The sequence below is a fragment of the Hemiscyllium ocellatum genome, chromosome 10 (assembly GCF_020745735.1).
Source record: "Hemiscyllium ocellatum isolate sHemOce1 chromosome 10, sHemOce1.pat.X.cur, whole genome shotgun sequence".
Taxonomy (NCBI): domain Eukaryota; kingdom Metazoa; phylum Chordata; class Chondrichthyes; order Orectolobiformes; family Hemiscylliidae; genus Hemiscyllium; species Hemiscyllium ocellatum.
This window is the reverse complement of record NC_083410.1, coordinates 58,608,234-58,623,758: the sequence shown is the minus strand read 5'-3', so window position 1 is coordinate 58,623,758 and position 15,525 is coordinate 58,608,234. Positions and strand designations below refer to the sequence as shown.

Here is a 15,525-nt window from a genome sequence, read left to right as displayed (position 1 = left end):
CATATCTTTCCTTAAATAAGGGGACCAAAATTGCTGTCAATACTCCAGATGGTACAGTTACAATGAGGCTTCCTTACTCTTATACTCCAACCTCCTAGAAATAAGTGCCAACATTCCTTTAGCCTTCCTGATTACCTGGTGCATTGTATGCTAGCTTTCTGTGTATCCTGGCAGAAGTACCCCCAGGTCCCTTTGTGTTTTAGCTTTCTGCAGTTTTTATCCATTTAAATAACATTGATTTTTTTTTGGTTCTTCCTTCCAAAGTGAACAACACTGAAGTAGTGGAAAAATTGTATTTGACCTATCTACAGCAGATGCTCACTCAGCTCCTGACCTCATTACAGCCTTAGTCCAAATATTGATTTTTAAAAAGCTGAACTTGTACCAGAAGAGCATGACTGCCCATGACATCAAAGCAGTATTTGACCAAATGTGATTTCAAAGAGTCCTGACAAAACTGGAGTCAGTGGGAATTGGGGGGAAAAAATGCCGTTGGTTGTATTCATACCTATCCCAAAGGACAACGGTTATGGTTGGTGAATATAAATCATCTAAGTCCCAGGTCATGTCTGCAAGACCCCCTCAGGATAATGTCCAGTGCCCAACCATTTTCAGCTTCTTCAATTACCATTTCTCCATCATAAGGTCAGAAGTGGAGATGTCCATTGTGCATTTATCAATGTTCAGCAGCATTCACTACTCCTCAGATACTGAAGTTGTCCATTTCTAATGCAGTAACATTCAGACCTAGGCTAAGTGATAAGATACTTGTTGCATTGGTGTTCAAACCTTTTTGCTTTTTGCAATACAAAGTTCCATCATTCATCAGTTAGGGTTTTTAATTCTGAATTCAGCTAGCTACTATGGTTCATTGGCAATTTCTTCTCCTGTTTGAGCTGTTTTTCATAATATTTCATATATACTTCTGATACTTGATATTCAGCAGGTTTTAACTGAGAATCTATCAGGATTGAATTTGCTTCCACAAGTTTATCATTCCAGCATTCAAGTGTTTTACTTCTGTAACTGATACTAAAGTATTGTCACCAGTTATGTTTCTCATTAATGTTTCTCATTAAGCCTCTCGTGCCAAAAGTTGATTCTCTCCACTAATCAGTTTTTCTTTAGCAGAGCCTAGTTCTTCATTCTACCTTTTGATATCTTGCATTTGTGGCATTAGATTTTTTTTATTCTGGGGAAGCTGTTAATCAGTTTAATTCAGCCTACCATTTCAAACTTGGGCTGCAGCTACTGCACAATTGAGAAACATTCCAGAATAATACTCCTGCAAAATCTTAGCTTTCATAACATCAGCTAGAACTGTTGGAGATGCTGAGAATTTAGACCTGCCAGATCATTATTTTATATTAAATCCACATCTTCGACGGAGAACTAGGAACAATTCCCACAGTTACTTCATAAGTAATTTTGTACAAAGTTACTTCTCTTCCATCAAGCCATCTGGAATGCAAATTATATCATCAACTACCAGCAATGACTGATTTGTCCAAGTAGCTTTCAACTTGTGAATTTTTTTTAACTTGTTGAAGTAATGTAACACTCTGCCTTCGAGGCAGAACCTGGCTTACTGTAACAGTATTCAAGGAAGAATTTTCTCGTCTATCCTGAGTAGCATCCCCATTCTAACAGATTCTGAGGGAACGTACTTCACATGCATCATTGTTACTAATACCCGTTTCTTTTTCTGGTGCTTAATTGTTTCAATACTCCTGAAGCATCCGTATTATTTCCATTCATTTATTATTACACTTCCAACAACTTGCTTTTAGAATTTCTGTGTTATAGCAATGTAAACATACTTGTTTCATAACATTACTTTCCTTCTTTATGCTGTCATTTCCATTGACTTAAATCCATGTAGTCGAAGCTTTTCTTTAGCCTGTACATGCTTCTTAATTTTTCCTCTCATTAAAATTCTCATTTTCTTTCCGATTGTTGTGGGAAGACAACAATTACTTTTTATGGGATTCACATTCAGACCTCTCCAATTCTCTTTCAAGTTTTCTCCTTTCTTTTTCCTGGTTCAAGCTGCTCCGTGTGCTGTTTAGCCAATTCAAGCTGTGTTCCACTTGGTTTAAACTGTTCTTCCAAATCATATGCTGTGCTATTACCTCAACTGAATCTGCTTACCTAGCCCCTCATCCCTGTAACTTTTGTGGTAAATTTTCCCTGTACTATCTCTGTGACTTTCACAACTTTCTTCAAGTGTGGTAACCAACATTGGATGCAATACATCAAGTCCTCACTGAAAGTTGAAGTTGTATTCCTAAAAGTAATTGACTTTAAGTGAATTTAATTCACTTATTGAAACCAATGCAAAAAATATAGTTAGATTTATATCATCCTTATAAGGAAAAAAATTATACCATGTAGTTGCAATACTTTTACATTGAATTTAGCAACATAGGAATTTAGGAATTTTTTTCAGTATAAGAAAAAATAATCTTGTTAAGTCAGTCCAGCTCACTTTTGCCCAAATCTGCTTCCCAAGCAGCTGCTCCTGGTCCATCCTCATCTCTACAAATCATCTTCCTCCTGACCCATCTTCCAATAGCTCCACTCCCCTTGGTCTCTAATTTGAGGCCACTTTCCCCTCTCCAATCTTTCAATTTGTAATTTCTTCCCTCTCATACCACGCACTGTCACCCTGTGTTCTTTCTAAGCACTCTGCCATGCAGCCTCATCCCCTTCATGAATCACTCTGAATTGTGGCCTCTGTCTCTCTCCCTGACACATTCGTTCACTGCTCTACTTCCTGAACTTAGATTCCCATTCAAGATCCCAATCTAATGCTGCAGCTCTGCAGTTGTGAAGGTGTTAATCCAAATGGTGTTATCCACTAATCTGTGGCTATTATAACCTACATTTTTTAAAAACTTACTGCTTCATGCTCCTGAGCCCTTGCTGTGTGTGCGCACCCCAGAGATGTGTACCACTGGAAGAAGCAGAAGGAGAAGCTTCAAAATCACTTTGAAAAAAAGCTTAGATTATAACAACTGCGGCTCAGTACCTCTGCATCATTGGGGTTTGCACTTTCACAATCTTCGAGCTCTGGTATCAGACTAGGATCTTGGACTAGGAGGGTTGAAGAGGGGAAGAGGCCACACACTGGATGATCAGGCAGAGGGAGAAACCGTAGGTATGGAGGTCGAGGAAGAGCAGAGCTTGAAAGTCAGATGGTTTGGCACGGAGAGAGGGCAGCAGGAACCATTCATAATAGCACTAATCTGATCATGTGGGAAACAACATTAAAATTAATCTTGTGATGCTCAATTAGAGCACAAGCCCTATCAACTTGGCAATATTAAAGCAAACAATGTTAGACATAGATGTACACTACTCTAGTTGTAGCCTAACTAGAGTTTTAATTTCCTTATAACTTGTCTTTTTTTTGTACTCCTACCAATTCTTTACAATCTCACATCTCTCATGCTTCTCTGACTGCTTTCTCAGATATCCTATCACCTTTAAAGATCTAAGTAATGAATACACCCACCCCAGTTTTGGAAAAAATAGATTTGTCCCAAGAACTTAGTATGTGTTCTGCATTTACTGTATTTTTGTATCAGATTATCAGTAAACTGTTTTAAAGCATAGCTGAGAAAACTTCTAATTAAATCATTTTCTATGTTGATGTACAACTTTCAGCAGGTATAAACTTCTGGAGTCCAAACTTGAAAGCACATTAAAAAAGTCTCTTGAAATAAAAGAAGAGAAAATTGCCAGTCTTGAAGCACGATTAGAAGAATCAACAAATTTGAACCAGCAACTACGTCAGGAATTAAAGACGGTAACTTTTCAACAAATTAAACAGCAGCATTTCTATTATCTACTGTTCTAGTCACTGCAATTTAAGAATAGAAATTCTCAAAAATTAGAGCTGTTTTAAGATTATTAATCAAAGTGATCTTAAATATGTGTTTTACAAATGAGCATTTAATATATCCTTATGGAGAAGGAATGGTATCACATCCAAATTCCCCTTCTAAGTAAGCCATCCTAATTTGGATTTATGTACCTCCATTGTTTCTGGTCAAAATCCTTGAACTCCCTAACAGACAGCTTTTTGGAAATACCTTTGCCACCATCTTCTTTAGAGCCGTTAGAGATGGTAATAAATGTGTGCTTTGTTCATGATACCTATATCCCAAGGAATAATAAGTTACAAAAACAGAAGTAGCTGGAGAAACTCAGGAGGTCTAAAAGCAAGTATGGAAAGAAAACATAGTTAACCTTTCAGAGTTCTGAAGTGCCACTGAACCTGAAACCTTGTCTTTGCTTCTTTCCACAGATACTGCCAGACCTGCTGAATTTCTCCAGCTATTGCTGTTGTTTTAAATTTCCAACATCCACAGTTCTTTGTTTTTTGAATAATATAAATTAAATTTATATTCTATACAGTGTTTGAATGCTACCTAATAGAGCTTTTAAATACTGCAAGCTGTGATTAAATAAGTAGGGCAAGTGACTGAGGTGTCAGTAGGAGAACACTTTGGGGCAAGTGATCATAATTCTATTAGTTTTAAAGTAGTTATTGAAGAGAATAGAACTGATCAAAAAGTTAAAATTCTAAATTGGAGTCAGACCAATTTTGGTGGTATTAGGTAAGAACCTTTAAAAGTCGAGAGAATGGTGCTAGAAAAACACTGCAGGTCAGGCAGCATCCGAGGAGCGGGAGAGTCGACATTTCAGGCAATAGCCCTTCATCAGGAATGAGCCAAGGGGATGGTGAGATAAATGGGAGGGGCAGTGAGGTTGGAGGGAAGGAAGCGGAGAGTACGATAGGTAAATGGAGGTGGGGGCAATGGTGGTAGGTCGGAGAGGGGGGTGGAGTGGATAAGTAGGAAGGAAGATGGACAGGTCATAAAGGAGGTTGTAGATAGGATAAGTGGGGGGGAGGAAGGAAAATGAGGAAACTGGTGAAATCCACATTGATGCTGGGGGGCTGTAGTGTCCTGAGGCGGAAGATGAGGCGTTCTTCCTTCAGGTGTCAGGTTGTTAGGGAGTGGCGATGGAGGAGGCCCAAGACCTGTATGTCTTTGGCGGAGTGGGATATGAAATTGAAGTATTCGGTCACGGGGTGGTGGGATTGGTTGGTGTGAATCTCCTGGAGTTATTCTCTGAAGCGATCTGTGAGTAGGCGTCCTGTCTCCCAAATGTAGAGGAGACAGCATTGGGAGCAAGCAATACAGTAAATGACGTGGGGAAGTGCAGGTAAAACTCTAATGATGTGGAAGGCTCCTTTAGGATCTTGCATGGAGGGGAGATGTGGGCTCAGGCTTTGCAGTTCCTGTTGTGGCAGGGGTAGGTGCCCGGGGGGTTGGGGGAGGGGGGTGGTGGTGAGTTGGTGGAGGTCGTTGACCTGACGAGGGAGGGAATGGTCTTTGCGGAAAGTGGATAGGGAAAAATCTCTCGCAGTGGGGTCCGTTTGTAGGTGGCCAGAAATGGCGGAGGATGATGCAATAGATATGGAGGTTGATGGGGTGGAAGGTGAGGACCGGGGTGGGGGCGGGGTCTGTCCTTGTTGCAGTTGGAGACGTGGGGTTCGAGGGCCAAGGTGCGGGAAGTGGATGAGATGCAATGGAGGGCATCAGCAACCACGTGGGAGGGGAAATTGTGATCTTTGAAGAAGGAGGCCATCTGGTGTGTTCTGTGGTGGAACTGGCCCTCCTGGGAGCAGATGAGCAGAGTCATAGGATTTGGGAATAAGGGATAGCACTTTTACAGGAGGCAGAGTGGGAAGAGGTGTAATCTAGGCAGCTGTGGGAGTCTGTGGGTTTGTAAAAGTTGTCAGTGTTGAGTCGGTCACCTTTGGTGGAGATGGGGAGGTCCAGGAAGAGAAGGTTGGTGTCTGAGATGGTCTAGGCGAACTTAAGGTTGGGGTGGAATATGTTGGTGAAGTTGATAAACTGTTCAGCCTCCTCATGGTAGCACGCAGTGGCGCCGATATAGTCATCAATGTAGCGGAGGAAAAGGTGGGGAATGGTGCCAGTGTAACTGCGGAAGATGGACTGTTACACATAACTGACAAACTGACAGGCATAGCTGGGTCCATGCAGGGGCCCATGGCTATCCCTTTCATCTGAAGGAAGTGGGAAGATTCACAGGAGAAATTGAGGGTGTGAGGACCAGTTCAGTCAAACAAATGAAAGTGTTGGTGGGTACATCGGGAGAGGAGGAAATGGAGAGCTTGGAGGCCCTTGTCATAGCGGATGGAGGTGTGTAGGCGATTCAGTCGGCGGTGTTCAGGTGAGTGACATCAGTGGGAGCGGAAATGGGTGCGACGGTGGCAGTTACGGGTGCGGAAGTGACAGAATGCATGGCATAGGTGATGATGGGAGCAGAAATGACTGCGATGGTGGCAACAAAAGGAGCGGAAGTGATGGGACATGTGGCATAGGTGATGTTTTTGAGGCGGAAGTGGCTGTGGTGGCGGCAACAAAGGGGATGGAACTTTCAAAAGTTGATTGGGGTAAGGCATTCACAGGTAAATGGTTGGTGGAGAAGTGGGAGGCCTTTGAAAATGAGATACCGAGACTTCAGAGATAGTATGTACCAGTTAATATGAAGGGCAAAGCTGGTAGTGTAGGGAATGCTGTTTGACTAGAGAAATTGAGGCTCTGGTCGAGAAAAAAGGAGGCATATGTCAGGTACAAACAGCTGGAGTCAAGTGAATCCCTAGAGGTGCATGAGGGCAGTAGGATTATACTTAAGGGGGAAATCAGGAGGGCAAAAAGGAGACATGAGATAGCTTTGGCAAAAAGTGTTAAAGAGAATCCAGAGAGATGGTATGAGTACTTTAAGGGTGAGAGAATAGGGCCCTTTAAGAATATGGCCATTTTTGTGTAGAACCACAGGAGATGGGTGAAATACTAAATGAATACTTCACATCAGTATTTACTCTGGAGAAGGACATGGAAGCTTGGGAACTTGAGGAAATAAATAGTGATATCTTGAAGAGAGTTCATATTACAGAAGAGGTGATGGAGATCTTAAAACGGATAAAGGTAGATAAATCCCTGGGACCTGATCAAATGTTTCCCAGAACTTCGTGGCAAGTTAGGGAAGAGATTGCTGGACTCCTTGCTGAGATATTTGTATCATCAACAGTTATAGGCCAAGTGCCAGAAGCCTGGCGGTTGGTTGATGTGCCAATATTTAAGAAAGGCTGTAAGGAAAAGACAAAGAACTATAGACCAGTATGTGTTACTTCAGTGGTGGGTAAGTTGTTGGAGAGGATTCTGAGGGACAGGATTTACTTGCATTCAGAAAGGAAAGGACTGATCAGGAACGTCAACACTGCTTTGTGTGTGGGAAATCATGTCTGAGTGAACAAAAAAGATTGAAGGCAGAGTGGTAGATATCTACATGGACTTCAGCAAAGCCTTCAACAAGGTTCCACATAGTAAAATGGTTAGTAATGTTAGATCACATGGGACTGGGGTGGAGGGGGAGCTAGCCAATTGGATAAAAAATTGGCTTGAAGATAGGAAACAGAGGATGATGGTAGAGGATTGCTTTTTGAACTGGACGCCTATAACTAATGGAGCGCCACAGGGGTTACTGCTGGATCCACTGCTTTTTGTCATTTATATAAATGATTTGGATGTGAATATAGGAAGCATGTTTAGTAAGGTTGTAGATGACGCAAACATAGGTCAGTGATGAAGAATTATCTCAGAATACAACGGTACTTTGATCAGATGAGCCACTGGGCCGAGAAGTGGCAGATGGCATTTAATTTATGTAAATGTGAGGTGTTGCATTTTGATAAGGCAAACAGGGGCAGGACTAGTACAGTTAATGGTAGGGTCCTAGGAAATGTTGCCGAACAAAAAGACCTCTGGATGTAGGTGCACAGTTCCTTGAAAGTGGAGTTGCAGGTAGACAGTTGTGAAGAAGGCATTTGGCATGCTTGCCAACATTGGTCAGTGCATTGAGTGTAGGAGTTGGGATATCATGTTGTGGCTGTGTAGGATATTGGTGAGGCTAATTTCAGAATACTGCATGCATTTCTGTTCGTCCTTCTGTAGGAAAGATGTTGTTAAATTTGACAGTGTGCAGAAAAGATTTACAAGAATTATGCCAGGACTGGAGGGTTTAGTTGTAGGGGGAGGTTGAATAGCTGAGGCTATTTTCCCTGGAGCATCTGAGACTGAGGGGTGATCTAATCGAGGTTTATAAAATCATGAGGGGCATGAATAGAGTGAATAGCCAAGGTCTTTTCCCTCTCATGGGCAGTCCAAAACTAGAGGGCTTTATCCTCGACCACATCGTTTTCACCTTTGACAGCCAGTTCTTCATCCAGACACGGAACAGCCATGGGGACCAAATTTGCACCCCAACATGCCAACATTTTCATGTACAGGTTCAAACAAGACTTCTTCTCTACGCAGAACCTCCAACCAACACCAGGTACATTGACGACATTTTCTCCCTCTAGGCTCATGGCAAGGTGTCACTGAAGAAAACTACACCATGATGTCAATGAGTTTCATCCCACCATCAAACTCACCATGGACTACTCTCAACTATCTGTCTCATTCTTGGACACATGCATCTCTATCAAGGATGGGCACCTCAGCATTTCACTCTACTGCAAACCCACGGATAACCTCACGTTGGTACACTTCTCCAACTTCCACCTGAAATATATTAAAACAACCATCCTCCATGGACAAGACTTTTGCATACACAGGATCTGTTCAGATGAGAAGGAACGTGACAGGCACCTGGAAGTACTCAAGGAAACTCTCATAAGAACCGGGGTGTGATGCTCAACTCATTGACTGCCAATTCCAACGTGCCACAGCGAGAAACCAGAATTACCTCCTCAGGAGACAGACACGAGCTGCATTTGGCAGAGTACCCTTTGTTTTCCAGTACTTCCCAAGAACTGAAAAACTACACCATGTTCTTCGCAGCCTGCAACACATTATCAATAAGGATGAGCACCTCACCAAGACCTTCCCCACGCCACCACTTCTCACCTTATAAACAACCACCAAACCTCAAACAGATCATTGTTCACACCAAACTGCACGGCTTTCAGGACAACACCATACAAGCTTGTCATGGTAGATGCTGCAAGACGTGTCAGATTGTTGACACAGATACCACCATTACGCGTGGGGACACCTGCCACCATGTACGTGGCAGGTACTAATGTGACTCAGCTAACATTGTCTGCAGTGTATGGGGTAGACAAGGATGCCCTGAAGCATGGTATATTGGCAAGACTGAGCAGAAGCAATGGCAACGAATGAATGAACGTTGCACAACAATCAACAGACAGGAGTGTCCTCTCCCTGTCGGAGAATGCTTCAGGGGTCCAGGACATTCGAACTTGCACCTTCGGGTGATCATCCTCCGAGGCGGACTTCGGGTCAGGCAGCAACGCAAAGTGGCTGAGCAGATGCTGATAGTCAAGTTCGGTACCCATCTCTCCCACGCTCTCTGCCCTCTCACGCTCTCTGCCTTCTCTCATACACAAGCTCTCCCTCGTATGCTAACACATACACTATCACACACTCATACACGCACTCTTTCACAGACACTCATGCACCCCTGTGTGCACACACCCACATGACACACGCAGAGAAGTCACATAAGTTTGTGGCATGAATTTGTACTTGCAGAATTACATTTCATTTTGCTCAAATCATGAATCCATGTAAGATTCTGTGAATCCCTTTTTAAAATTAGAATCAGTCCGAACATTTGGGGCACCTACAACCTCACCTAGGGCACCTCACACCCTCAGTGCATTATCTGGGCTAACATGGCACCTATTGTTAAAGTTCACTTGAGAATGTAACTTTAAGAAAGTTCTGGGATTTACATATGAAAGATCTGAAACCAACATGTCCATTTTAAAAGATGAGAGACTTAACAAACAATCCAGGTCTTTTTCAATATATAATTTCTCACATTGTCAACTTTTGCTATCAATTCTGTGTCCTACGATCTTGTACTCCATAGCCACTGATGAAGGAGCAGCACTCCGAAAGTTAGTGCTTGCAAATAAACCTGTTGGACCATAACCTGATGTTGTGATTTTTAACTTTTTCCTATCCATGTAGTTCTTCAAATATCCTGTAATTGTACCAACATCCACCATTTCCTCAGGACGTTCATTCCACACGCAAACCAATGTATTAAAAATTTGCCTTTTATGTCTTTTTAAACTCTCTCTCCTCTCACCTTAAAAATGTATTTTCCAGTCTTGAAATCCACCCATCCTAGGGAAAAAGCATTACCACTAATGCTATCTATATCCCTATTATTTTATAAACTTCTATAAGGTCACCTCTCAACCTCCTCCTCTCCAATGAGAGAAGTCCCAGCCTATCCAAACTTCCTTTATAACTCAAATCTTCCATACCTGGCAACATTCTGGTAAATCTCTACTGAACTTCTCCAGCTTAAATATCTTTCCTACAACTGGGCGATCATAACTCGACGTAGTACTACAGAAGAGGCCTCAGTAATGTCATATACAGCGTCAACATGACTTCCCAACTCCTATACTCAAAGGACTGAGCAAAGAAGGCAAGGCTAATACCCTGTCTGTATATGATGCAAACTTCAAAGAATTATGTATTTGCACACCTAGGTCCCTCTGTTCTTGAACACTAACCATGGCTATACTATTTATTGTATAAGCCCTAACCTCCTCATTGTATTGAAATCCAAAACTTCACATTTATCCAGATTGAACTCTATTTGCCATTTTTCAGCCCATTGACCCATTTGATCAAGATCCCTTTGTCATCTTAGAAAACCATCTTCATGCAAATTTGGATGCCTTTCAAATGTTGTAATTGTACACACTTCCACCACTTCCTCTGGCAGCTCATTCCATACAAGAACCACCCTCTGCATGAAAAGTTACCCTTTAGAACTCTTTTTAATCTTTTCCCTCTCACCTTAAAGCGGATGAGTTGCAAGACGTACTGGGAGATAGGCCGTTGTTGGTTTTGAGTACTGAGGCTGTTGCAGCGGTACTGTCATTAGTGTAGAGTACTGAAACGTTCGTTGTGATGAGGCATGTTCCCGGTTCGACTGGTCCGTGGTTGCTGAGTTTCTATAAGAAATCTGTAGTGTCACAACAGAAACTGTGCGTCCTCTGTACAATGGCTTTCAAGATGCCCTCGACATAGAGGTTCTCACACAGGGTCTCATTGCCTGACGCCCGAGTATCTTGGCTTTATGTATCTTCGGAAGGGAGTAGAAGTTGCCTTCGCGAGAAGTACGTGGTATGAGGACGCGTAGGGAACTCTGAAGGACTGGATCCAAAGTCCTGATCGATGTGTTTAGTTCATGGGTGTGCTCTTTGGTCGGATTGGCCGGTAGTTGCCTGTGGTGTTCCTGATTGTTCAGTTGTCGATACACTTCCTTGCAGTAATCTCATCTATTCTGAATGATGATGGCTCCTCCTTTATCTGCTGGTTTGATGACAATATTGTCATTGGTTTTGAGAGCATGGATGGCATTGCGTTGTGATCGGGTGCTCTACCTTGTGGGTGTGGCTGGTGAATATTTCCTGACGGTGTGAGCATACATGTCAAGCCCAGGGCAGCGGCCCTCTGGTGGGGTCCAAGTTGACTCCTTCTTTGGTCACCCCTCTCCGGATCCTTGTGATGACTGTTCTGGTTCCTGGGTGAGCTTCATGATTTGGAGGTGCTTGTGTTGCACCCGAAACGCATTAAAACAACGATCCCCTACGGACAAGCCCTAGGTAAACACAGGATCTGTTCAGATGAGAAAGAATGTGACAGGCACTTGGAAGTACTCAAGGGTGCCCTCATAAGAGCGGGTATGATGTTCACCTCATCAACCGCCAGCTCTGACGTGCCACAATGAGAAAGTATAATGACCTCGTCAGGAGACCAACACAAGCTGCAACTGACAGGGTATCCTTTGAAGCGTATTGGTAGTTCAAAAATATCATGTAGACATCCTATACCAAATTAGTATTTGGTACCAAAAGTACTATCAGGCAGATGCATTACAAATACCACTGACCTGCAGTTGAAAATGTTTGCTAGAGTAGGGGAGCTGACTGGGGTATGAGGTTTGGGTATGGCAGTGGTGGACGTAGGGAAGTATATTCATCTGCAGCTATGGGTCCTTGTTAGATTTTGGTGATTGTGATCATAGTTACCCAATGTAAGTAAGTCAACCAATTGTGAACAATTTTCAGAGATTTTGTTAAGTAGCAGCAACTTGGGTATGATGCATGGGTTAATTAGGCAAACAAAGGAAATATATGATCCATGACGGATAAGAATGTGACACAGATTTCAAATCCATTCTGTAGAATGGAGAAAAACATAATTGACCCCGACAGTTGGAATGATGGGATGATCATCGCTGATGTTTTGCAGTCTTGGTAGTAACAGTCTTTTGTTCTTCCCTCAAATCCTTGATCATTCCCCAAGAAGGTGATGGCTAATTCCCCTGGTCCCCCCTCTCTTTCTGCCACCTCCTGTTGACGGACCACATTTTGGATTTTGGCAATCTATTCTGTGTCTCACCTGTCTGAACCCTTTTCATCCAGTTAGCAGGGTATGTTACTTATGTCATCATTGGCATAAAGGTGGTTCCCTTACTTATCTCCATTTGAAGTTGTTATTCCTTCAAAGACCAAAACATACTATTCCTGAAAGGCTGCATTAACATTCAAATATTCTAGGAGCAGTAACCCTTTGACATCAGCTCAATGGAGCCTCATGACATCAATAAATCTTGTGACCTTTCCTTTGTTTTCACACATCAGAGTTTGTTTTATGTTTATAGAAGGCAGGCTACCATTGTAACGGTGAAGTGAGGTCTCATGCTACCCAGGAAATAATGAATATGGAATACTAAAATAATTTAAGTTTTAGAGGGGACCCCAATTTCCAACCGTCCTGCTGAAACTTGGGTGTAAATGAATGGAATAAGTTCTGAATAGAAATATGCTGAATGAAATACAATTAGCAACATAATGAAGAGCCAGCTGTGATACAGAATATTGTTGCTAACCTGGAGCTTTTTACTTTCTTAATCTGATTAGGTGATTCCTTAGTCAGTTCTAGCAATACATAGGTTTTGATCAGTGTGTTTTTCCTCCCTATTGCTAAGGGAGACCAGCAGCTTCTATTCACTGACTGCATTCAGTGCTACATTCAGCATACCTCATCAAATCTAGAAACAGTCTTTTCTGTTTCGCTCAATTTCCACCATTGCATCTTTGAAGTAGGCCTTTAAAATTTTGAAGTAAGATCATAAGCCCACATCACAATGTGGTTGTGTGGTGGAGAACCAAATCAAAAGCATAAATAACAATAAGGCATGCCTGTGTAAATCTGATCCATCAGCCCAATTTTTCCCATGATTCTGTGCATTCATCAAACTATCAAAATCCTCTTGCCCAGTTGCTGCCTTACTATTGCTGTTGAGACCAGTGATTGAGGTAGATATTATTCTTCTGGATGTTTGCAATAATAGGCCAAATGGCCTCTTGCTGTTTCTAATTCATCTGTTTATATGTATGTAACACTGTGAATTTTCTGCAGGGGCAGAGTAGCAACACATTGACCAGTAATATCCAGATGATCATCTAGAATGAATAGTTTCTGTGTGCTTTTACCATTATTTTCCCTTAACCCATTCCAGTATGCACATATGTTTTGTAGGGAGAATGAATTTGGCCATAGTGAAGTGGGTACTTTGACTTGTAGGGAAGAATTTCACAGACCCTGAGAGCCAGGGTTGACATGTGGGCAGGGGGCATTATATTGGCCAGCTTTCTGACCTGGCCTCATCAAAAGCTTATGCCCAGTGTACTTCTCAGCTGTTCTAAGTGAAAATGTCTGCTGAGGACTGGATGAGCAGTGACCAGTACTCATGGTGATGCTGATACGACAGAGAGCTGCAGCTCTCAAAGGTGGTATTTCTTCCTGAGATGGGAACTGACACTTGCCCTGAGTTAATTAATGTCTGTCCAAATATTAAATGGCTGCAGGGCAGGTTTGACATTAAAATATTTGTTGGAGGCTGATCCCCAGCTCAACTTGCTGGTTGAGTTGTCAATGGATGACTTAGCTCTTTAGATTTCCCTGCCCAGAAAAGTAGAACTTTCTGAAGTCTTTGTGCCAAGAAAACCCTCAACATGATGCTTGAGAGCACAAGCTTTCCTCATTTGTTTAACTTTCAAACTCCAGAATATACTAAAGTACTGCAAAAAATGCTGATGGATCTCCAAGGGCTTCAGATTTTGTTTTGGAGCACAGTGTTGCAATGTGCTTGATGTACCACTATATAAAGATAATTCAATAATGTTTGGTCAAGACATGCAAGTTAGAAACTCTAAGACCTTTCACTAGTTTTGGCTCAAGAAGAGGCACCTACATAACTAAAATGGTCTTTTTTTTTTGATAAATTATGCTCCAATATAGCATTAGGCTCTTAGATGTTTGCAAATTTGGTGGTACTGTTTCCAAAGTTGTGTTCAGCTGTCTTTTTAGTATTAATTGTTTCTTTACATAAAGAGAAAATGATCCATAATAAAGGTTAATCAACACTTTTGCCTACTTATTACCAACAAACTGGAATTTAGCATTCGAATATTTGAAAGACAAAGTTGCAGTGATGCCTCACCATCAGAACACAGTAATATTTTCTTGAAACTAAAAAGCTAAAAGTTGATTAGAAGTGTTTTTTATTTGTTACAGCTATTTGCTGGTCATTATGATAGTTGGATATTACTATAAAGGGTGTATTAGCAACATTGTTGAAGTAATAAATGCCTTGGTATATGGGCTATGTCAGCCTTTGATAACTAAGTTCTCAAGGGACTTGTGTAGTAGATAGAATATAGTCCTTAGAAAGCAATCTGAAGATTAGTTTTTTGCCTATTAAAATCTGATATCACTACAGTGCATATAACAGGCTGAGTTACCTTCAACATATTCAATTTGCCATAAGAAATCAGCAAGAAAATAAGGAGTTTTGATTGCAAGCTTGGGAGCAAAGCTTTACTATTCCCAAGAGCAGAATTATTGATAATACTGATTTTTCTTTTAAATTACAGTTTTAATGTTTCAAGTTGACTATATAAAATATTACTTTATATCTATAAAAACAATAGCATATTTATTAACTATGATTACAGGTGAAGAAAAACTATGATGCTCTCAAGCAGAGACAAGAAGAGGAAAAAAATGTGCAGGGTTTGCAAGGTAGACCTGGTGAAGAAAACCAGACTACAAGAAAATGGGAGCGAGAGAACCAAGAAGTAACTCGTGAACTATTGAAGGTTAAAGATAGACTTATTGAGGTTGAAAGGAATGTGAGTTTTGTTGGATTTCTTCTACAAGTAGCTGAAATCTGTGGTACTTGAAAAGTTATATAAACCTATTTGAATTGTGCACTGAACAGTGGTTAAATGGTACTAACGTAAATATGTTTCCTTTCAACTGAAATCACACTTCCATTTATTCTCTATAGAAAGTTGCC

At 41.5% G+C, this 15,525-nt stretch overlaps 1 protein-coding gene across 6 annotated transcripts in view; it reads left to right on the top strand.

Moving 5' to 3' along the window:
- Positions 1–15,525, top strand: part of LOC132819773 (girdin-like) — a 378,017-nt gene that overhangs the window by 217,079 nt on the left and 145,413 nt on the right. For 4 of the 6 annotated variants that reach the window (XM_060831525.1, XM_060831521.1, XM_060831523.1 and 1 more), the window contains exons 17-18: positions 3,670–3,811; positions 15,182–15,358. In XM_060831525.1, coding sequence (XP_060687508.1) covers positions 3,670–3,811; positions 15,182–15,358 — 319 coding nt within the window. The remainder of the gene's footprint in view (positions 1–3,669; positions 3,812–15,181; positions 15,359–15,525) is intronic. The other 2 variants (XM_060831524.1, XM_060831522.1) reach the window with 1 other exon arrangement.